The sequence below is a fragment of the Pleurodeles waltl genome, chromosome 6, assembly GCF_031143425.1.
Source record: "Pleurodeles waltl isolate 20211129_DDA chromosome 6, aPleWal1.hap1.20221129, whole genome shotgun sequence".
Classification (NCBI taxonomy): domain Eukaryota; kingdom Metazoa; phylum Chordata; class Amphibia; order Caudata; family Salamandridae; genus Pleurodeles; species Pleurodeles waltl.
The window spans coordinates 826137282-826162154 of record NC_090445.1 but is presented as its reverse complement, the minus strand read 5'-3'; the positions used below and the strand labels follow the sequence as shown (position 1 = coordinate 826162154).

The 24873-nt window shown below is 44.2% G+C and overlaps 1 protein-coding gene across 5 annotated transcripts in view; it reads right to left on the bottom strand.

Moving 5' to 3' along the window:
• Positions 1 to 24873, bottom strand: part of CNNM2 (cyclin and CBS domain divalent metal cation transport mediator 2) — a 776587-nt gene that overhangs the window by 154491 nt on the left and 597223 nt on the right. For all 5 annotated transcript variants that reach the window (XM_069239487.1, XM_069239489.1, XM_069239488.1 and 2 more), the window contains one exon: positions 21456 to 21625. In XM_069239487.1, the coding sequence (XP_069095588.1) occupies positions 21456 to 21625 (170 nt within the window). The remainder of the gene's footprint in view (positions 1 to 21455; positions 21626 to 24873) is intronic.

The window sequence follows — 24873 nt, the reverse complement described above, 5'->3', positions numbered from 1 at the left end:
CTCTCCAACCTGGAGTGCCCCCCCCCCCCCCAGAAAACAAAGTAGTAAGGATGCTTCTACCAGCTGCCCCTCCACCCAGGTCAGGGGGGATACGCTAGACCTCGAGGGTCTATACCCTTGGGCTGAACAGGAGTTAGTGGAGAGCACTCCCTCCCCCTGAAGCTCCTCCATCTGTGCTTTTGTACCCTCCTCTGCAGAGTGGTACAGTCAGAGACCAGAACTGGTTGGACGCTGGTTTCAGTCGCCTCCTCCCAAGTTCTCCTGACACTATGGGTACCCCCCCCCCCCCAAGTGGATGGTCTCCTGTTACAGACTAAGTTCCCTTCCCGGGGCCCCTTTGGGGTACTCTCCACAGCTCTGCGTTTGGGCACAGGGCATCCTCGGACATCTTCCACCCCCACCTCTCCTCCTCTGAGCAGAGCCATGGGAAACTGCACCCACCCCACTACAAGGGGACCTTTCTGGGCTACTCTGAATCTCCCCCCGCCCTCGGTTGGGGGAACCTGAGCCACTCCCTTCAGGATCACTCCCAAGTGCCTCACCAGACCCTCTGGTATTTACCAAGAGGTCTACCTCCTTTGCAAGTTCCCTGGGATCAGAGAACTTACACTCCAACAGGTGTTGGCGCAGCCCTGGAAAACAACAACGGAACATGTGCTCTCAGATAATCAAATTGTACAGCCCTTCACAATTGTTTGCTGTGCTACCCTTCACCCATCCATCTATTTTTTTTGCAAAAATCCTCCACACTAGATTCAGTATTGCTGCCACCACTGGACTCAACCTGCAACACTGGTGAGTCCAGAACTCTAAAACTATGGTCAGTGTTTTTCTATCAAAAGAAAGTTTTCCCTGACAAAGGCCCTTTCAGCCTCAGTCATCCTCTCCTGCACTAAGACTTTGTCAGCCTCTAGCCTTCTCTCATCTACAGCCAGCTGTGCCTGCTGCAACTTCAGCTCCCTCTCAGCCTGTCTTTCCTTGAGCTCCTCAGAAGACATGGTTTTGGAGGTGACACTGATCCTGGCACTGGACCCAGTATCGGACTCCACGTCTATGGGGCCCTCACTCTCTCCAGGAATCCCTGCCCAGTTACTTTCTCCCTCTGCTTTAAACTATTCGTAACCACTGTCCCACTGGGGTGTGGACTGGGAACCCTCTCCCTCAGAGTCCTCACAAATCTTGGGGTCCTCCTCAGGGTCTTTCTCAAAACCACCACCCCCCTGGTTCAATCTTGGTATTGTCCCCTTACGCTCAGAAGCTAGCAGGGTTTTCCAGAGGTCCAGCTGGGTGGCTTAACCACTCACCGTTAACCCTGCCTCCCTGCAAAAGCCCTTTAACCTTTCCTCTGCGTAGCACTACCTTTCAAGACTAAAGGTTGGCTTCATTTTGGCCAGGTGAGTGCAACAAAACACAAGAGTCCAAGTTGTGAGGATATGAAGTAGGGGTTATAAATAAAAAATGACTGATGTGAGAGAACAGGAGAATCACAAATTACAATATGTAATGGTCTAATTGCAGAGTTTTGTAGTGCAAAATAAGTCACTATGGTATTGTGCAAGTCTAATCCTATCCTCACCGCTGATCACCAAGCATAAATCCAAAGTATAGCGCTCCCCAGGTGCTATATACACATTTGCAGATTCAGGGGCAGCAACGGCACATAGGTCTCATGCTGGCCCCTGGGAGAACACTCGAGGGGAGAACAGGGGACATACAGGGCCAGACAGGCCAGTCCACCAGGGCAACTGTGGTGGTTCCTCCTGGCAGTCCAGCAGTGCCAGGGAAGTCTAAGTCAGAGAAGCAACGGGCAGCAGGGCAACAAGCAGAAAAGCAATCCCGATGAGCCCTTTGTGCCACCCAGCAGGGCAACAAACAGAAGAGCAGTTCAGATTAGTCCCTCTGGCAGAGGTTCGGTCCCAGTCCCCAAAAGTGCTCTAACAATCAGGGGCCAAGTCCCTTCTACTTATAATTAAAAATGCCTTTGTTCAGGGGACATCTTCAAATGAGTCCTTTCAAGTCAAACACAACAACCTTTCAACCCAGCCCTTCTCCAGACATCAGTAGGGGGTAATCAATGCACTGTGTGAGGGCAGGACACAGCCTATTCACATGTAAGGTGTGAACGACCCTCCCTCTCCCCATCCCAGGAAGGCTATCAATCTTTAGTAGTTTCTTCCCTGTGGCAATTTATACTATTGTGTGATTTGGGTAAAGTGAACAATAGGGATTCGCAGAGAGAGTTGGCGTCCACCCGGGACCAGTTTCTGGAATGAATTCCAGGGCATTCAGTAATTTTCAATGAGGTCAGATCAAGCAGGAATTTTCAATGTGGTAAGATCAGTTAAGAGAGAATTTAAATAAATGGTGGTTGGGCCATGCACACGGAGTGACAAAGATTAACCAGAGTAAAACTGGTAGACTGTACCTCGTCTAATGTGTGGCCCTTGTTATGAGTAGGTAGGAACACATGTTTGATAGAAAGTTTGCTAAGCAGGTCAATTAGCACAACAGAGGAGGGTTCTCCAGCTTCCCTGTTTGCCCAATAAAGTCACCTATTAGGAGGATTCTAGCGTGGTCAGTGACTAAGGGAGACATGGATTCCCCTAACGTTTGCGGGAAGTGCTGTATACGGCTCGGAGGTCTGTACACTACTGCATTAACAAGGGGACAGGATAAGGAGTCAAGCTTGATCAGCAGGCTGTCAACCATTGGGATATTAAAGGATTCAAGGTTAGAAAATCTAAGATGTTTCTTTATTACAGCTGCCACTCCTCTCCCAGTTTTACCAGTGAATCTATTTGCTTGGAGTTGGCAATAACCTACTGGGAGTGCAGCTAGTGTGCCTGAGAGAGATCCGTCTATTAGCCAAGTTTCCGTTAGAAACTAAATGTCTGGAGATTCAGCACTGAGAAAATTGAATATTTCGATCTGGTGCTAGATCATAGATCTGGTTCCGAGATAAACAACTGAACTTTGGTTGGTGTAGGGGTGCCAGAGTTGTTAGGTATTTCTAGGGCAAGTCCAGGGTTGTTAAAGGTATTGCAGTTTAGAATATTCCAATTATGTAACTTTACCTTGGTGGAGGAAGCTAATTAAGAGCTAAGTGATTGAAGATGTTTGATTTCCTCTGGGGAACAATATAATATTTGGACAAAGTGGCTAGCCTGTGGCCACACCTTCTCTAGTGTGAGGGGGGAGTTTAGTTCTTCTCATTGGAACAGAGAAATCTGTGGAAGAGGGATGTCTGCCAGTATTGAGGTGGTGAGAGTATCCTAAGGTAACAGAGGAGAGGAATATAAGCAAAGGTTTGTGTGATACCCACAGCCGTATGTTTCTTCCCTTTATTATCAAGAATTCGGCCACTATGCTAGAGGACATGTCTGGGTGGCTAGCCAGTAAAGTAGGTTGAGTTTCTCCGAATTCGTAGACTCAATGAAAAGAAGTGCACCAGCATTGGTGAACCTCATTAAAGATGAGCTGGCTAAGAGTGGACTTGGCCAATTCCAACTTCTGCACGTGGGCCGAGAGAGGCAGAGGGGCGCTGCGTGTGGCTTTTCAAAGTGCAGGATCTGGGTCTCTAGGGCAGTCTTTCATCAGTGCTTCTCTCAGTCTTTTTTTGACTGCAAAGCAGAGACTTGGCCCAGCCTTGCACCATGGTTTTACCAGCTGTCCACAAGATGCTCATGGAGGAAATGGAGCCCTGATTGATTTTGAAATACACCTTGATCTCTTCTCCCAGGTGATCTGAGAATCAGTTATCGGCTACGAACCAGGCGTTAACCAGCCAGATTGGCCTATGGGCTGCTGCTGGGGTCCCTATGTGGAGAAGAACCAGGGAATGATCGAAGATACCTCTCGGAAGAATCTCTAGTCAGTGGCAGGGAGCAATAGCAAGTCAATGTGAGAAAGTTTTGCAGGCTGCTCATGAATGTGTACGTTTTTTATCATGTGGGTGCCATTCTCTCCATACATTGTAGAGACCCAAGGAGACAATACAGGACTCCAGTAACTTAGAGCTACCAATCCTGCGTGTCATGAGGCCCACAGTTATGGTCATCCCGAGAGGTGGGGGGTCCTCATGACTAACGCACAGCAGTCTTCTAAGGGCCCCTTAGGTGACTCTAGTGGGATGAATTTGAGTATACATAAGGTGATAGAAGGTTGGAATGCTTGAATTAAACTGAGCCACTTGTAAAAATACTCTGCACACCTTGTTACCTCAGTTTGGACCCAACTGTATGCAAATCAGTCTTGACCCTGCTCCAACGCGAAACGTTCGTCGAACTGCCAACTCAGGACCTCCATGAACTGGAACACAAGCAACCCAAGAGTGGTTTCACCCTTGTTATGGGCTCATCAGTCACATATAGCTTGGTTCGAGAGACTGTGTGTGCAAGGGGTCAACGTCTGGGAATACCTGGCCCACTTACAGCAACCTTTTTGATGTGGTGAGATAAATACACTAAGGAGATTTTAAAGGGTGCCTCCAAGAGTGCTTTCTGCCCATTGCGTCAACATGCATCTTTGTGTGTGCCATGGGATAGGAACTGTGTAGGACTATTGCCACGCCTTGTGCACTTCTAGAGAAGCCTGCCTGGAACACACTGTCATAGCCAAAGCTGAATAAAAAGGGGTATTGAGTACCCAGTTAGTAGGTCGTATGTAGCATAAGGACTGCCGGGTGTTTCTTCTTTGTGTATTAAACTTTGGTCTTTTATGCAGTCTAGGAGACCATTAACGTTCTAGGAGAGTACAGAAAAGTAAACCACTGTGACTTGGGGGTTGTAGATCATGAATTGGGGTGCTCTGTCGGTGGACGGCCAAACCGCTATGGGGCATGGAATGGGTACTGATCATATGTGCTGTCTGGGACATATTTATCAAGGATCTTGTGTTCAGGTTATGGTAAATGAATGCAAACCAAGTAAAACTTCAACTCCCCGATCTTCTTCCCCTCTTCATACTTCCCTCCCAAAAGCAACTGTTGTCCATAAACGTCCCTGAAAATCCAACACTGTGCATGGGGGGGTCATACTTGGAGACCTCCAGAATCTTAGTAATGGTAGCGTTACATCTACGCCTTAGGGCTGAAAGGGGGTCAAGACTTCCTGCTCCAGCCCTGTAATCCAGGACTATGTGATGTACAGAGTGTGAAGGTTATCCCTTGTCCAGAGTGCCGCATTTGAGGATCTCGAGGTGTGTTTCATCGGATAGTCCTGGGTTAGAAGACCAGCACCGCCTTCTCGAGTGTCGGTTCATCACGGTTTCATCTCCGATCAAGAGAAGTCAGGAGACCCTCAGAGTAAGTTGCACTGCTGACAAGACGTCTGCTTCCTCCACAATCAAGGGCCTGGGGTGTTCGAATGTGAGTCACCCTATTTACAACACCCCCCACCCCGGTTCCCATATTATAGGTGACATTCTTCTGCTCTGCTGCTCAGTCCCAAGCCTCCTCTGGAGGGCTGAAAAAGTGAGCTTGTGCAGTACCATCAGGGTGGTGGGAAACATCAACATGTATTGGAGATTCATGGATTTCAGTTTTTGTTCAACTTCCTCAAAGGATTTTTGTTTCTGCTGGACCAGTCTTGAGTAGTCAGGGAAAATCATGACACGCCTGGATTGATACATGAGGTCTCCGGCTTTACGAGCTTCAGTATAATCCGTATGAATATTAAGTTCAGGTCCGGGAAGGTGAGTACATGGACTATCATGGGTCACTGAGGTTTCAGCACTAAGGATCTGTGGATGCGCTCGAGTACAAACCATGGAGAAAGGAGATCGGTTGAGATCCAGGATAGCAGCCAGATTTCCAAGAATTTCTTGAGGGAACCCTACAAACTGAAGGTTATTCCAGTGTGATCTGTTTCCTGCTTTCGACCTTGCCTCAAGTCGTATCGTTTAAAGAAATAATTCAGAGACTGTGGACTTCAGGAAGGTTTCTTTGTCCTCCAAACGGAAGACCCAACTTTCAGCCTCTGTAATAAAGATCACCATGTTCTGGAGGTCTTCTGAGTGGAGTCGCAGCCTTCCTGACCTCTCTGATTCTTGCTTCCTCAGCCTCCCTCCAGGCCTGAATTGCCTGAAGAAGGGTCCTGGTGTCCGCAGGCTCTGACAGGGGGGTGAGGGGGCCTTGAGACCTATCTGTTGGCGCAACTTGCCAGCGCCTGTTGGAGGAGGGGTGGATCTGTTGATTTTGTTTTGTGTTTAATGGCCTTTCTCTCTGCCCATGTCTTCTCTTTGGTCTGTAGTCATGATGGCCCTGTCTGCTGCGGTGGAGGAGCACCCTGTAGGGTGACTGGTGTTGTGTTTGGATGGAGGCGCATATCTCAGTTGCAAGGAGGATAGTTTGATGGATCCAACCAGCTTGCTCCACATGAAGTTGTAGTTATAAGACAGGACAGCATGAGCAATTGGGCATTCACCTAGAGCAGCATCCCCAGGGGTCCAGCTCTACACCTTTTTCGCTTCAGGGATCTCAGGTGCCCGGGTGGAATCAGGTATGTAGGGCCCCATCCAGAGGGTCCCAAGTCTACTGCATGTCAGTTGGATCAGTTCAGCCCTTCAGCCGCCATGGAGCTATCTGCTTTCCCCACCAGACCTCATATCAGCACAGAGAGCTGATCCAGTAATGGGGCAGCACGAAGTATCAGCCGCAGGACTGGGTCTCCCACCACAGTCTGGGTTGATAGGGGGGCTGCTATTACCATCTCCTCTGGAGGATAAAGTGGGGACTGAGGAGCAGTGGGCGCCCAGTCCTTTTGGATTTCTAGGTCTGGTTCATCAAGGGGTGGAGGTAAGAGAGGTTGTACTGGGAGCCACACATGCAGCCCCCGAATTGGAGAGGTCTTCTGATAGCCCCTCTTGATAGTTGTGCTCTCCATTAGTCACGGTCTGTGAAGGTCCCATGGAGGGTTAGATCTCACATCTCACATTTCTCAATCCGCTCTTCTATAGACTGGGCTCAATGGGATGTGGGCCGGGACTCAGCCCACTGATACCAGGGCTTTGCCACTGGGGAAGGCAAGGCTCACTCCGCATGCAGGATTACCCCTGTGTGCAGATGCTCCTCAGTAGTGCTTCTCCACCCCAGACGGGTCCCTGTCTCTTCCTCCAGCTTCAGGCATGACAGTCCTAAGCCACCCGGGGCCACTCACACTCTGGGCCCCAAAGACTCATGGTCCTATCTCTAGAGTCTCAAGGCGGATCCATCCAGGCCAAAGGGGTAACTCGATGGGTCCCACAGGCCTGTCCAAGTCCCAGTCCCACGAGGGTCACCAAAGAGCTCTGCTCTCCTCTCCCCACAGCGCATTGGTTCAGCCAGCTCAGGAGATCCTGCAGGCAACACTAGGCACTAGATGGCTTCAGAGGACCTTAACACCTCCTAGATGCCAGATACAGTGCCTGAAAGTTCAGGATTTGATGGAGGTACAGGGAGCTCTCTAAGAAAGGGTCCGACATCTTGGCCATGCCTCCAGGCTCTTTGGGATGTTTCCTATTATGATACGTGCAGGATTTCATCCTGTGTTTTTAACTTGTCAGTTAATCCAAGCGAGCAGTGGATGAGGTGCTGATTAAAGAACCTACTTGTTTATTCCTTCTTGGTAGTCATGTGATGAGCCTTTCATCTGACATCTTTACACACAAGACTAACACAATACCAACAAATTTACAACAATAATTAATAACCACTGTGTTATCCACTAATTTTGGACTATGGAGTAATATGCCACCTGACACAAAGCGCTTCAACTCTTCATCGGGGGAAGTAAGCGCTATATAAGTGCAATTAAAGACAGGCATTAAACCTATGTCTTTTTACTGTATATCAAAAAAACAAATTAAGTGACACCGTGGTTGTTGGAAAAACCAATTTTCTTTATTTATTTTTTTACACATTTCTATGTAATAGTGCTAATACAAATATTGATTAAATGTAGTAGATAGCACAGTCTGATCAGCTTTCATTACTGGAGACAGGTGTGACTCAAGAATGTGAAAAACCGTCCAAGACTACATTAGGAACTATTGTGCAATTTTATAGGAAAGGACATAACTGCAGTAAACCTTTTGTAATATAAAGTGCTATTAAAATAGGTTTCTAGGATGTTTTCTCTGGTAGGAAAGAGACAGAGGGCATTCTTTCATTGTTCCCTAGTACAAACAATCAAAGTAAACTTTACCAAAATGGACAGGAAAACGAGTGAACTTTTTAGTATATGTGCTAATTTGTGAGGTTGCACATTCCACCAATAGTATATTTTTTCTGCTTTTGCAAATTCAGGGCATTCCCTACAAACTTGGAGTTACATGGGTGCTTAAATACCTGTGGAGGAGGTTTCCCACCCTGAGAATGTACACAAATTGATTCCGCCAAGTATAAGTTTCTTCTCACGAGAACTAAAAAAAGTTATTTGTTCAAATACACATTTGTGGAATCTTTCCCCATAAAGTTTCTTACACCTGGTGGATAATATGCATGTGCACATTTTCAACATTCAAGTGCTCCTGCAAGTGAATAACTGGTGCAGTTTGCCAAGAGCTTTCTTTAGATTTTTTGTGAAAAACATGCATAATTTTTAAATGGTGGAACAAAGAAAAAACTAAGAACAGATAATCGCTACCCAAACAAGTTATACCCATCCCATTGAACAAATGCTTCTTTCAAACATCAAGGTCTGCTTAACAGACTAGTGTGGGTAGAAACATTCCCACAATTTCTTGGCCACGCTGACCTTACCTTTTAACTAAGAAGAAGACACTGCTCCTTATAAGGAACTTTATTATTTGTGTGCATAGGCCCACTATGCACTTTACTGGATACACCCAACTAAATATAAAGCCCACTTGGAGGTCAAGCAGAGTATGGTACACCCCACCACTCAGGATACCACTCTCTGATCTGCAAAACCCACCACTGCAAACAAATCCACACCATGCACAGTACAGTCCTGGTCTGGGAAACGGGCCAGTTTTTCAATATTGTATTTGCCAGACATTGATAAACACTCATGATTCCCTAAATTGACAGAGGTTGAGGCAAAATCCCAGATGCAAATGTTGGGGGTAGGTGGGGAGAGCTATATGAGAACAAAGTATTCATCACAGTTGACACATTTGGGGTATAGGTAGGGCGGACTCCTCTTGATACCTTCCTATATCACCAAACCCGTTAGATTAGTGAGGGGATTACTCAGGGCTTTCCCCAAGAACTGGAATGTTTTAAACAACTCCAATCAGTAATCATTTTAAACCACTAAGAAACTAGTAATGATGCTGTTTGGATAAATAAAGAACTTAAACACCCCCTGAGGGGACCCCACCTAGAAAGAAGTGAGAGAATAATACGAGAGTATCCCTAGCAGATACCACAGCGCAATATTGCTGCTCCTAGACAGGGGAGCTTATGCCTAGTAGCAGATTTTCCTTAATGCATTTCAAACAATTGCATTGCATAAACTACACCCCAACAACACTGCACAAATGAGGGCTGCAAGCGGATCATAATTGTGAGCAATGCTTTGCCCCAGAAGCAGGTTTCCTACACCTGGTATGGGAACGTGGCGAGGTGCAGACCTTCTGGTGCAGTATCATACACACTGTACAAAATCACGCATCCAAAGGACATATAAGCACCATTTGGAACGTTCCTGGTCAGTGGTGCATACGCAGATACTTCTTAGACTACTACGTGTGAATGCTTGTGCGTAAAGAAACGATGAGTGGGGGAAACTTGCCTGGGTATGTAGGTCTGAGGGTCCATTGCCCTAGGGCCCATATAACAAAGTATGCGTTGTTGTGTTATCTTTGATATCATTTTGAAAATTGAATAAAGAAATGTTGTGTCTGGAATTCAAAAACATGTACTTGCCCATTGGGGGATCAGAATAATAAAAATTAAAACAACAACACTCCACCAAACAATTGCTAATCAGCTTGACGTCCAATATGCCTACAACGGACCATATTTGATTTTAGAGAAAAATTAGAATTAAACTTGTGAACAATTTGTGAGCTTGAGGTATCGTGGTGAATAAAGGGGGATGAATGTCACCTAAAACCTGTCCACTTAGGAATATATTGTGTACCGGTAGCCAGTGTAGTTCCCTGAGGTATGTTATAATGTGAGTTCTGTGTGGGAGGCTGAGGAGGAGTCTGGTCGCAGAGTTCTGGATTGTCTGTAGTCTTCTAGTGAGGTGGTTGGTTGTCCCAATGTAGAGGGTGTTCCCATAGACCAACTTGCTGGTAACTAAGGCATGAGTGACAGCTTTTGTACATTTGCTCGTGAGCCATTTGAAGATTTTCAGCAACCTCTTCAAGGTTTGGAAGCAGGATGCAGTGACGGTGTTGACTTGTGCCATCATGTCCAGTTTGCTGCAGATGATTTTTCCAAGGTTCCTGACGTGGGTTCAGTGTGTAAGTTTGGGTCCTGGTTCTGGGTGTCAGTGTGGGTCTGAGTTCAGATAGCCATCAGTTAGAGTCCTGTGGGTCAGATGTTTTTGCTGAAGATTAATACTTCTGTCCTGTATGTTTTGAGTGTGAGACAGTTAGTTTTTACCTAGCTAGTAACTTCAGTCATATAGGAGGTGAACTTGTTTATTGTGTTGGGAGTCTTGTCCGAGAGGGAGAGTATGACATATTCTGGTATGCAAACAATGTCTTCAAAGTAGGTATCTCACATACAAACAGAAGTGCCTGAAACAAGTATTTTTTATTAGCAGAATCATGCTAGTCGTTTCATTTACCTGGCGCTACTGAGAGTGACTGAGCCCTCTGATACAAAATAATTTAGGAATGCCCTAAAATACACCCCTCATTATTTAGATGAGTTTGGCACTTTGGTCTTAAACAATGCTATTTTGTCTACTGAGAAATACAGACCTACTTGATACAAACGTATCTTTGAGCTCTTTCTATTCACTACATCTGCCCCGCATAGTGGGTTTTAGGTGATATTAAACCCGCTGTATTCTCCACAATTGCTCAAGAGCACCAACTGCTCACAAGTTTAGTTCTCCTTTTTCTTCTAACATTGCTAAATATGGTTCCTTTAACATGAAAAAATTGCAACTGTATGCACAACAAGCTGGCCAATTCAAAGCATTCACCCATGTACTCTGATAACGCACATGCGTATAACATTATCACATTATGCTCAATATGTAACTATGAAGGAGTGCCCGGGCAACACAGAAACTAATGCTGGCAATATTAAGAGTTTAAGTACAACCTTGCAAAGCTTATCTTTAATATGCAGGGACTACGGGAAGGACTCTGGTACAGGTAAGTGTCTGGATGCAGTAAGCAGACTAAGCATAACCATACATTATCTTTTAACACTGTCCTAAGGGTGCATGAGGAGAGCAGGACACAACCCGGCTTTAAAATGCCATAAGTAACGGTGAGAAATTGGGTCTCTAGCAGTGGTATGCACACTGACCAAATAGTGACCACAATCCGATGGTGTTGCTATCCTTGACAAACAACGGCGCGCTCCCTTTACAGTAGTTGTAGTAATCCTGTTTCGTAACGTCAGCTGCCTCCCATTTGGAGCCAGAGAGGCCAGAATGTCAACAGTACTTTTGCTGTTGCATTGGATGCATCCATGCACTTCTAGGCAGAGGATTATGGTGTTGAGCTTCCCTCGTGAGGCTTACGTGTCGATGTTGCAGCACAGTGCTGCATGGCTCCGGGTGCTGCAGGGGTGTCTGGCGACTAGAGTCTTGATCACCAGCGGTCTTGCTCCAGAAACTTATGCTGCTGGCCGGATTCACGCTTGGTGTATTGGAAGAGTGCAGGTAAGTGAGAGCGGCCCTCGCGCTGCCTCAATCGAGCAAGGTGGGGACCAGGTCAGTGCAGCATGCGCAGTACTGGGGACAGGCACTCCGGTATGGAGGTCACAGGAGGGGCATGGGGAGTGCTGCACTCCACCTCTCGGTGCGCAACCCAGATGGAGACTCACAGGGTGTTGGGGTCTTTGATGCCCCGGAGACCCTCAGAAGAAACAGAATCTTGTCAGCAAGCCCTTGGAGTCACTCTGGGGATGATTGCTGGCTCTTTGTTTGCAAGGCAGAAATCAGCAGGCAGCACTACAAGGCAGAGCAGCAGCTCCTGGGAACAGCCAACCCTGGCAGAGTGACGATCCTGGCACACAGCAGTCTTTACTCCAGCAGAGTATCTTTGAGTCCAGAAGTGTACTGTCTTTAGTGGGTCAGAGAGCCAGCACTTATACCAAAAAGTGCCCTTTATATGGGGGATGACTTGAAAAGGTTTCTCTGAAGTGCACAGGTCCCCTTTTGAGCCCAGCCATAGCTCCGGACTATCTGTAGGGGTAATAAGCCCCTTTGTGTCGGGTCAGGCCACTACCCTTTGAAGTGTGAGTGTGAGCCCTTCCCAGCCCCATCCCCATGAAGACCCAGGAGCATGCAGATGCAGTTGAGTATCCTTTGTTGTGGGTGTCTGAAGGGAATGCATATGTGTAGCTGTCACCTAGTCCATGCCAGACATGCATTGGGGGCAGGCTGGGGGCCCAAAGGGCAGTGAGAACAGAGAAAAAGTCCCTTTCTGAAAGTGCCATTTCTAAAATAGTAATGATAAATCCACATTTACCAGTAAAGAGGATTTATCATTCCCATTCTAGTACTTCTAAATATGATGCAGCTGCTCCTTTCTGAACAGGAATGGCAGCTTAGAAGTATTTAAGGAATTCCCCATGGTGGCCTATGAGAGGAGTAGGGCCTTACAGTAATGAAAAACAACTTTGGGAGTTTTTCTTTACCAGGACATGTAAAACTAAAAAGTATGTGTCCTGCCTTTTACTTACATTGCACCCTGCCCTATGGGCTACTTAGGGCCACCCTTATGAGTGACTTATATGCACGAAAAGGACAGTTTAAGGCTTGGTAGAGATTTTGAATGCCAAGTCGAGGTGGCAGTGAGACTGCACACACAGGCTCTGCAGTGGCAGGCCTGCGACATGTTTACAGGGCTACTGAAGTGGGTGGCACAATTAGTTCTGCAGGCCCACTAGGTATTTTTTAATTTACCTGCCCTGGGTATATGGTATACCACTTTGCGAGGGATGTACACTTAAATTAAATATGCTAATTGTGGATACACCAATGTTACCATGTTTTGAGGGGAGGCACAAACACTTTGAGCACTTTACCACTGCTAACCAGTGCTAAAGTCCTAAAAAAGTCTGGGCTAAGACTATCCTAAAGATGCTAGGTCTAACAGTAAATCTCTGCCAATATCTTGTAAAAAGTAAATCCTATTTCTCTATTTAAAAAAAACACAGAGTATGAAAACATGGTCGACTCACCCTTGCATTCTATGGGTCATTAAGAAGCCTGACCATACGTGATACTAAGTAGCATACAGCTATTCCTCACCACATAAAAATATCTGTCTATGATCTGTTCTTCCTGTGTGTTCTGTATGTTAAATTTCATCACACTACTGAGTCAAGTTTGCTGTGTAAACATTGAGTATGGCGCACTATTGAGTGTTTCACTTGCATGCTCTGCTATAAATGGCATGATGAAGACAATATTTAAGTGTCTTTTATCCCTGCCTTACAGATTTATACCTAGTTGCCAGATAAAGGAATGTTTGTATGCATGCATGAGTACACCGTGACGCATCATTATTACAAATTGTCAATCACAACTGGCTTCATCTAACACTGACAGAGACTCCCCTGCCCCACCAACTCTTTTTCGGTCGTGATGAATGCAGACTGACTTATGGGGCAGAACATGGCCATAACATGTAGACCCCGGGGTGCTGGAGTAATAATCAGCTCTTATGTCCTTTTGGTACATTTTTGTACCATCTTTTTATCTTACCAGGGAAACCCATCAATAACATAGGTGTTTTTCCCTAGGTAATTTTATCTTCAAGCTTGATACCAAGCATGATATCAAGAGCTCCCTCACGGAGTCAAGCCCATCCTGAAGTACTATCATTCTTGATTAGGAACTCGATGATGAAGCATGCCACAGATAATCTGTAGGTGAGAGTCCTAAAAAATCCTCTGCCTGGTATAAATATGTAGGGTGTCACTGCCTGGTATAAATATGTAGGGTTCCTACCATACCATTCACAAACATAGTGCACCTTGTCTTGGATACTTCAAGCATCACATTGCTTTGCCAGAAGCTTGGCCTGAAAGTTGTACCAAGAGAAGAACATGATCTATATTCACTGGTTGGTCAGATATTAAGTAACACTGAAATAGGGCAGCCTATTGCTGTGGAGTGAGATATAGTTGCCATTGATTAGTAGAGAAGAAGACTGGTCACTGGGAAATAGAAACAATTAGGTAGCCATAAGATAATATTACAGACATTTATAGGTACAGCTTCCCTTCTAAACAATCTGTCTGATTTAAACTATTCATCTTTTAAGGGAATTCCTGTAAAATCAAAAGAAAGTCATCAAAAGCAATAATTTAATAGTGAAGTGGAAAGGAAATCTCAAGTTGCCACGATCAATACGTCACTGCATATCTTCCATAGAACCACAAGCAAATATAGGTGAAATAAAAAACTTATAAAAAGCTATTGGGGGTGCTAAACAGTAACTTAGAGTTACAGTGACTGGAAATACCAGCTACTATTAAACAAAAGGATCAATGTCAATGCTGGATTTTGAAAATAAATTTGATAGGTCGCCATATTCCGTCTGCTGTATTTTGATTCCATTATATCCCATTGACATCGTAATAGGACGGAAAGGATATCCGACATGTTTGTGACGAAGTACCCCGTCTGCAAAACTATAAATCAGGCCCAGAGTCTTTTTAAGTAGATCCCTCCTTGAAAAACATGGATGCTGGGTTAACAAATGAAAGCTTATAATTACCTCTTTCAGATAAAGTAATATGCAACATTCACATGACTACACTACCTTTTAGCTCTGAACGGATTTCTAAACTTTTAACCAGCAGCAGGCATAATACTTTTTCCGCGCAAATGGCTTATCTATGTCTGTTTTCAGGAGTAAGAATTAAGGATAATATGATTGGTCAATTTTTAGTGCAGTGTTTGTATATGTGATGTCCATGTGTCACCCCATTTAAAAAAAAAGGTAATGTGGAGGATGCAAGGAATTACTGCTTAATTTGCCCTTCTAGATGTTCATGCAAATGCATATACAACATTTTTAATCAAGGAATCTGAAGAAAGGACAAATAAAAGGGGGCTTCTTCCTTATTATCAAACTGGTTCTCACACAAAGTGTAGCACCATAGACAATTTACGGGCTATTTATTTACTACTGTTACATCCATATCATCAGGAGCAATCAGTAGGTTTGTTTCACTGATTACAGTGCAGGCTTTGATGATGCAGAATGGGGCTTCCTCTTGTGCAAGTTAATGGCAAGGGTCTCTGATATGAATCTTCGTTGGAGCGATGTACAGATGTACATGGGTTAAAATACAATGTCACAGTAGATCCTTTCTATCTGACTGTTTATAATGGACAAAAGCATGGATGCATTTTTGGCAACCATCCTCTATTCTCTAATGGGCAGATATGGGCTCTTCGCTAGCCAGGGTGAAAGCATTCTTCAAAATTGTTAGGTTACCAACTGTGAGCACTGCAATCTGTAAACAATATAAAGGTAATATATTGTACATTATCAAACTGTTAATGAACTACAAGTATATAACTAGGCCAATAAATTGGTGTTGAAAAGTCCTACGATACAGGTTCTAGCACTTTCTAAAGTTTGCAAAGTCTGAGGTTCCTTGTAGATTGTCAATGATACTTACTTGTGAATCTGTACATCTGATATTAGCTATCCTAAGTAACATTTAGCAAAGCTCAAATGAACAGAAGAACAGCAGAACACATAAGCTATTCATTATTAAATTCCTCAAAACCAACTTTCTTCCCTCATTTACTTATAGTCTGGGAGTCTTCTATGTAAATTTAATTCCTAACGGAATAAAGTTAATTTATTAATGTAATATTTATAGAAATAATTTAAACTTCCATACTGCACAAGTTAGTCCAAATTGTGCCTCTAATTAGAATTTTTGAAACACGATCCAGTGATTGTATCTTCTTATATAAAGTTATGATGCCCCTTTTGGTCAACATTTGTTGGCTCTCTCTTGAAAATCTAATTTGCAGCAACATAACCGAAGCCTCAAAATTCTTGGGATACATATCTTGAGGCTGCACTAAAGCAACTGAAAGCTGTATATATCTGGACAAGAATAAATTCATGTTAACGCTCATAGGCCTTTTAATCGGATCAACCTTTACTACAGTTGAGAGTAAGGGCCTGATTTAGATCTTGGCAGAGGTAAATACACCGTCACAAATGTGTCAGATATCCCGTCTGGCATGGTAAGATCTCCACAGGATATAATGGGATCGTAACATGACAGACAGGATATCCGTCATGTTTGTGACAGAGTATTCCCCTCCACCAAGATCTCCCAGATCTAAATCAGGCCCTAAATTATTATATTAGGTTTGGACAAATGAAATCCACCACTTGGCTAATTTAATGTGTGCAGGATGCAGCAGGCTTAATTGAAGGATGTGTTAACTCACTCGATGGGCTTCAGAATAATTTGCCTATGCTTTTCCCATTCTTGAGTTTAAGAGAGACCGTATTACTCTCAACAAGGAATAACATGGCTTAGCTGACGATATTTTGGCCTAATAGAAAATTAAAGGTTCTTCTTTTTTTACATATTGTATGGATGGACATCGGTTTATCACGCAGGCTTTGCTGAGACTCTAGGGGTGTAGCTTAATCATTAGGTTCCCATTGAAGTACCCCAAACATGGTCCCAAAATCAAAATAGGTATGTGATACCAGGAGTCTTGCACACAGAAACAAAATCAATATTAAATGTGTATGCCTCAACTTAGATATCAGTGACTTCCAAAAATGTAATTGGGTCCCTTTTAAAGACATCATCTTTGCATCCTAGCTTATGGTGATGTCGGATTTTACATTAGAATTTTTCAAATGCCACTTTTAGAAAGTTAGCCTTTTCCTGCCTTGGCAATTTGGTACCTGCAGTCTCTCTCTGGGCCACAAGCATGTAAACTGTATAGTTGGCAGTTGGGCTTTGTGTGCCTGGATGAGACATCACTGGCAGCATGGGAGAGAGAAGCTGGGCACAGCCTCATTTACACTTCAATAGGATGAGTCCTGTCTCCACAAGGGGCTGCATTCACCCTTTGGTTGGCCTGGAGCCAGGGCAACGAAGCCAAGGCACTAGTGCACGTCAAAGACTTCTTCCACTTCAAAGGCAGAATTGGGTTAAATATTGGTCCTCAGACACCAACTCTTCAGTACACTTCTGGACCTGTGGATACTCTGCCAGGAAGAGATACTGCAGTGCTGCTGAAAGGCCTACAACCTGCTGGACTGATGCTCTGAAGAATTGCTACCCTGCTGTGATGACCTGTTGCCCTTTTTCCTGGGTGAGAAGGACTGGACCTGCGTCTGTTGAACCCGGGACCCCAGAGTGACTCCAAGGGCAAGTTGGCTGGCCTCGTGACTTGAGCCTCAGGCACAGAATGTTCCAACAACCTCGCCCCAGCACCTGGACACTGTCATCTGTGAGTCTACCCTGTCAAGTGGTGTCACCCTAGTCCTGGACCCTTGGAAGTGAACCTAAGGTGCTTTGCCAGCCTCTGTGGAACCAACATATCTCCTCTGCTGTGCAACTCCAAGCATAACTGATGCACCCTGCCCTTGTGTATATCTGCACCACTGCAAAGTCCTGCATCGCAACCCGCCACCTCATCGGAATTGTCGCTGCGCAATGCATCCTCATCATAGGCGCTCACATCCCTTGTGGACTGCAGCCTCGACGATGAGGCCGGACTCCGTATCGCAGCTCCCCCAAACCGATGCATCGCCCCAACTGTGAGACGCATGCTCGACACCAGACTTCACATTGCAAGCCCTTGTCAACGGGATCCTCATTGACTATGCAGGGACTCACATCTCGGAAATGATGCGTTGCTTCAACGGGGCAATGCATCTTTGATGTGGACCCTAGCAATGGTCAACAAATCAGTATTTAAGGTGCGTTCGTTCAGCAGGCTTAATTGGGCCGCACTCCAGCTCAGTCGGCCTGAACTCTGGACTGCGCCCCAGTCAGGTGCAACCAGATGTCCGGAGGTGCGACCAGATGTCTGCAGGTTGCACGGTTTGCTTTTTGATGATATTCTCACTCAAATCTTTAAACTTGCATATCTCCAGTTCTACAGATTGGATTTTTGTCATTTTGGCCTTGTTTTATTTATTAAAATCACTTAATTGTTCTCACTTTGTGTGGAATGCTTTTGTGTGTGGTGTTTTTCACTTTATTAATGTTTGAAGTGTTGCACAAATACTTTACACATTGCCTCTAAGTTGAGCACAACTGCTTTGTGCCATGCTACCAGAGGGTTAAGCACAGGTTAACTTACGGATGGCTTGTGCCTCACCCTGATAGGGACTGTGGTTGCTGCTTGACCAGGAATTGCACCCCAGTCAACTAACCACCCAATTTATTACAGAGGTGATTTCAATGGGCTCAGGAATAAGATGACAGATGTACCACTAAGGTCCCCAAGACCCAAAGTCTTTACAGCTTTCTCTCATCTTTGTGACATTTGGTGACACTACCATTACAAAGAGACACAATATACCTTATTTTCGGGACAAGAAAAGTCGTTATCACATATCGACAATTTTTTCATCCCCTTGTTTAGTAAGGAGGTGGTTACTGTTGCCAGCATCCATGCACATTGCCTGTCAGACCATGCCCCAGTGGAGATTACAATAGCTCAATCACTAGCTAGACAGAAAGGTATGTGGCAGCTAATATCATAACCTAATACAAAGTTAGAGACCTCTTGAGAGAAGAAATAACACAATAATTTAGTGCCAACACTGATTTTGTCAAACCCCAAGTGTCCTTATGGAGAGGCTCTCAAACCAATAATGAGGAAAAACACAATCAGATATGTCTCACACTTCAAACATAAAGCTACAAAAGTGATGGTTAGCTTGGAGAAAGTAGTCCTAGACCTCTAAGCACAATATAGAACAGATGCATCAGAGATTATGTGTCATAACTTAGGGCCTTATGTAAAGTTTGGTAGAAGGAGTAAAGACAGTCAGGGTGGCGTAGGACTTTACGCCTGCCACCGTGCCTTTACGCCACCCACCAAATTTATGGTATACCTCTAGCTTTGCAGTGACCTCTACGGGTTTGAATGAACTGCTGTCACAACGGTTATAGAAATCCATTAAAAAGCAGACATCTATGGTATGCCAGGCTACATTTTCATACCTGTGAAACAGATCCGACCCATCAGAACTAAAGAATTTCCGGCCCATCTTGTTGCTAACCTACCCCGCCAAAGTACTGGAAAAAGCAATCAACGTACATCAACAGACGTTCATCGAGGCCAACAACTCCCTGGACAGGTCTCAGTCTGGCTTCCGCAGCAACCACATGACAGAGACAGCCCTCCCAGCAGCAGCCACAGACGACATCCGATTACTCCCAGACCTCGGCCACATCGCAGCGCTCATACTCATCGTCCTCTCAGCAACTTTTGACACAGTCTCCCACAGCACCCTGCGCACCAGACTCCACGACATAGGAATCCGTGGAAGAACCCTGGAATGGATCCCCTCCTTCCTCTCCAGGAGGATGCAAAGGGTCAGCCTCCTGCCCTACACATCCAGTCCCACAGGAGTCAACTGGGGAGTCCCCCAAGGATCCTCACTGAGCCCACACTGTTCAACGTATACATGGCCCCTCTCGCAGCCATCGTCAGAAGCCACGGTATGAACATCGTGTCATATGCTGATGACACAGAACTCATCATTTCTCTCACCAAAGACCCGGACACTGCAACACGGAACTTCCACTCAGAAATGAAAGCTGTCGCCACCTGGATGAGAGAAAGCTGCCTCAAGCTCAACTCCGACAAGACTGAGCTCATCATCTTCGGAAACACCACCTCAGCTTGGGACAATTCCTGTTGGCCCACATCCCTCAGTGCCCCCACTGCACTGACTGAGCACGCCCGCAACCTAGGCATCATCCATGACTCCACCCTAACCCTGACATGCCAGGTAAACTCGGTCGCCTCCCCCAGCTGGCACACTCGGCAAACTTTGGAAGATCTTCAGATGGATCCCAGCAGACTATGGCAGGACAGTCACCAACGCCTTAGTCACAAGCAAGCTCGACTATGGCAACGGCCTCTAAGCCAGCACCTCAGCTAGAAACATAAAAAAACTACAACTCATCCAGAACGCCACCACCAGACCCATTCTGGACCGCCCACACCGAGAACACATCTCCCAGCACCTGAGGACCCTCCACTAGCTACTGGTCAAGAAGCGAATCACTTTCAAGCTACTCACCCACAAGTATAAGGTCATACACAACACAGGACCAGCCTACCTGAACCACTGCGTTTCCTTTCACACGCCCGCAAGATCATCCCTCCGCTTCGCCCAGATGGCTTTGGCCACCATCCCTTGCATCCGCAAAACCACAGCAGGAGGATGATCCTTCACCTACATTGCACCAAAGAGCTGGAACAACCTCCCAGGCACCTCAGACAAAGCCTGTCGCTCACCATCTTCAGGAAGAACCTCAAGACGTGGCTCTTTGGATGAGGCCCCGCCCCACATCTTCCTCCTCCCCAGCACCTCAGACCCTCACAGGTGAGTAGCTACGCTTTACAAAAACTGATTGATTGACCTGGGCCCTTTTGAACATGCAGATTGGCAAGTCCTTCTCATCACTCCAAAATTAATAACCACTTTGGTAAGATTCTATCTTCCTTTCACAATTTGATTTTCTACATCAAGTTTGTTTCACCAGGCAGAGGCTATGACATAAAAATGGAATTCATTCTACCATGTGCCCCAAACGTGATGTGAATTTAGGGGATTCCTACCATGTAGTGTAGAATAAGTAATCTTATCAAAATGTTTGAGAAGCAATTGGAACTGCCTTAGCTGAGAGGTCATGCAGGCATACTACATTCACACCACAGACAGTGCTGCTAAATATCCTAGATGGGTTGGGTGTCAATATGTATTAGACAGTATTTCTGGGTTTGGGTCTTTTAGTAGAGGGGCACAGAACAAAACTCAAGACAGTTGGAAGCCCCAAGTATAATCAAATGAAGAGCCATAATTGCCATGTATATAGCATTAGAATGATGCTCCTAAAACCACTGGGGTAGTGAATGTTATTAAGAACTCAAATGAAGAAACATTTTTGCAGACGACCAAGACGTAGAGACTCATACAGGATTAGCCTACTTGTCCACATTAATGTCCTTGCTAATGATACGAGAGTGAGACACTGATGCATGTTACTGGATTATTTTGTGTTATATGTTGTACAGTACAAATACTAATACATTTTTATTGAAAAAAGTTACATCAAATCTCACCTGTAGAATGAGGAGAAAATAATCAACAGGCTTGTTTCTTTGATAGAGGTAGTATTCAGGGGCCTTCTTGTTCTTTTCATCATATTTCAACTCCTGGATCACATTGGGATGCTTAAGCAGCCTCAGAAGGATCTTTTCTGACATCTGCGTTGGGCAAAATGCTTCTACCTCTATATATACACAAAAATGTAAGATATTAATTTGGAACTAAAAGATCATAGTAATTTTACAAAGTACATAAATGTAAAAAAAAACAAAAAAAAACAAAAACAGAAAACAGTTTTCGTGGGAATACAAAGTAATATAACTGGCCAAAGTATTCTATAATGAAGAAATATTTGCTGACAAATGTATCCGCAATATGGTTGAAGAAGTCTGGAGGGTGGCATTAGCGAGTGTGAAGATTAGTTGACCTTTCTTGATATCATACAGTTTTTCCCCTCAGTTTAAACCACTGTCACTTGCATTTGTTTCCATTCCCTCCAACAAGTAATTCCAATAGTTGTCGTGAATATTCTCTCTCTCAGGTTTATACAAATTTCAAAGTACACATGGAGAAATCTACTATTTTCTTTTACAATTTTCAACATCTCTGGAAGTTAAAGTTTTGTTTTTCTCATACGCAAAAGCATGTCGACTGTGTATGCCCCTACCCTGATTCCCGATTTCAGCACCCTTTTGTACTGACTGGCAAGACTGTACCAACATGCATATCAGGTGACTCTGGCCTCTTATTTAAGAGCACATTAAAAGGTGACTTCCTTTGACGACTTCCTATTTTTGTCTGTTAGACCTTTGACCCACAACCCATGTCCCTTCAAAGATCTGCCACACTTCTTTCAGCAAAAAAGAATAGTAGAGTTATTACATCCAGGACTAAAATGACCCACCCTCGTGAATAAAGGGTTTGGTAACATACTTTTATCAACAAATTAAGTATACATCCTTGCTACAGAGTGTTATAAAGTAAAATAAAGTTGTCATTATGCCGTCCATTCCCTATCTGTAACGAGTTAACATGGGTAGGTCCAACACAACCCTTAACTAAAAGACACATTTTTCAGAACTATGTCTGTTCTAACCTAATTTTCTACATTTCTTATGAATTACATCTGGGTGGTCCTTAAAAATATTTTCTTTGGGTGTTAACACTTTCCCAATTACAACACATATACATACATTTTCCAACTATTTCTTTGCAAGAAAGCAAATGACTCTCCACGTTCTTAATTTATTTCAGTGTTTTTACTGCATTTCATCATTATGACCTTTGCATACAAACAGTAAAAATACGTATTCATTGATGTAAGGAAGATTTAATAGTTTTGTTTATTTATGTTGCAGAAATCCATGGAGGTCCACATAAAATCTCAAAATGAATACAAATAAATAAAAATGCACACACAATAAAACAGCCCACCCTTCCCATACTACCTAATAGTCACGAGGAATATCCTGAATTCTAAAACGTTCATTTAAAACAATTTCCCCTCGAACAGCATATAATTATACCCGAGAGCACATAAAAGTACCTTCTATTCCATCAATACAAAGTATACAGTACGAGGCCTCCCATCAAAGAACAGACAAACAATCATGGAAGATATCAATGGTTCTAAAATTATCATTTAAAACAAATTCCTCTCAAGCAAGAGAGTATTTATCCAAAAATACATGTATTGTTTTTGTGTGTGCCATCATTGTAAAACATACTACTAATACCTCATTAGTATAACTTTAAAAAAACACTTAAAGAAGTTAAAAATTCTATTAAAAAATATTTCATTTTGGTGTACATAAAGTGACTAGCACTGCTGAGGCTGAAAGAATGGACAACTGCACACATATAGGCCTCAAAAAGATCCGCCGACAGCACTGAAGAGCAGGGAAAACAAACCATGACTAAGATCTTGGAGGCCATTTTGGCACAAATTACAGATTGCTGAAGAACCATACCACTTGGACAAAAGGATGTTCAGAGGGAGCATATCCTGCCTTAAAAGAATCCAGAAACGACCCACTCAATGTGGCAGATCCCAAGAAATATAAGTCAGTGCTTTATTTATTATACAGGAGTCGATCGCCAGGTGGTGGCACCTCCTTCAAATAAGGCCACCCTATCCAATCAAACCTCAAAGCCCAGGCGGCTTGTGTTAAAATAACTTTAAATTGCGGCCTACTCAGAGTAAAGATCAGAGAGGGATCTAGTTGCAGTAACTCTGCTGCAGCCACAAAGTTTCTATAAATTAATGAGACTTCTTTGGACCATCTAAAATGTATTTTCTTAACCAGTACCTTAATGATTAATGATCGCCCTTTGCTAGGCATACAATCCAGCTCACCACCCCTGTGAGTCCCTGGGCATAAGCACTTCTCAACCCAAATGCTAACCTCTTAAGGCTGGAGCAGACGGAGCTGGATTAACTGAGGCCAGGCTACTGAGGACTCTACCTTCCATTTTATTTAAAAAAAACATTTAGAAACATATCTATCAATCAGTTCTATGCCATACAATAAAGAAGTAGGAATCTTAGCTTGATAAACATCCAATAAAGGTGCAAAGTGCCTTCTCCCAATAGCCCTATAAAAAGAGCCCAAACGTTGAGCCTGGAATATGGCTCTAGTTGTATTATATTCCATATGAGCTTTGTCACTTACATTTCCACACGCTAACTTCCCAAGGAAGGTATATTGTTTTATGATTTCCAGTTTTTGGCCACACAGGAACCATGCAAAATGTCCATATTTTGGCTTTTTCCTACTATGAGCACACATAACTTTGCTTATAGATACATAAATCTTCAGGTAATGTGTCTCTGCAAATTGTTCCAACGCCTGCAGACGGTTATTTAAACCTTTCGGCGTGAGAACAAAAATGACCATATCGCCTGCCTACAGTAAGCAAACAATAGGCTTTCCCCCTACTATCAGAGGAATACCCCAGCTCCGATCCAAAAAAATCAGGAAGGTCAGAAATACATAAGGAAAAAAAGAGAGGGGCAAGCAAACACCCTTGTGTTAGCCCATTTGGAGTAGGTATTATTTGTGATAGACCCCTATACCCACCCAGGAGAACTCTACACCAGGTATCAGTGTGAAGGAGATGAACTAACTCCAGGAGGGGACCAGGCATAGCCAAACTAGAAAGCTTACTCCACAACAAAAGACGGTCTACTTTACCAAATGTTGTGGAGAAATTTCCCCACTTGAGTTTAACATACTCTTCTTTAATTACTTGAAGGGTGGGCATATTATCCATCGTTCCATGCTTACCCATAATCCTAGTTTGCTCCACTGGGATAATTTTATGGTCTTCCGACGATTGGTTAATCGGGGTCAGCGAGTATTTTGCAAAAACTTTATCCACCACATCAAGAAGAGCCATCGTTTACTGATAGAACTCTTTAAGATGGGCGAT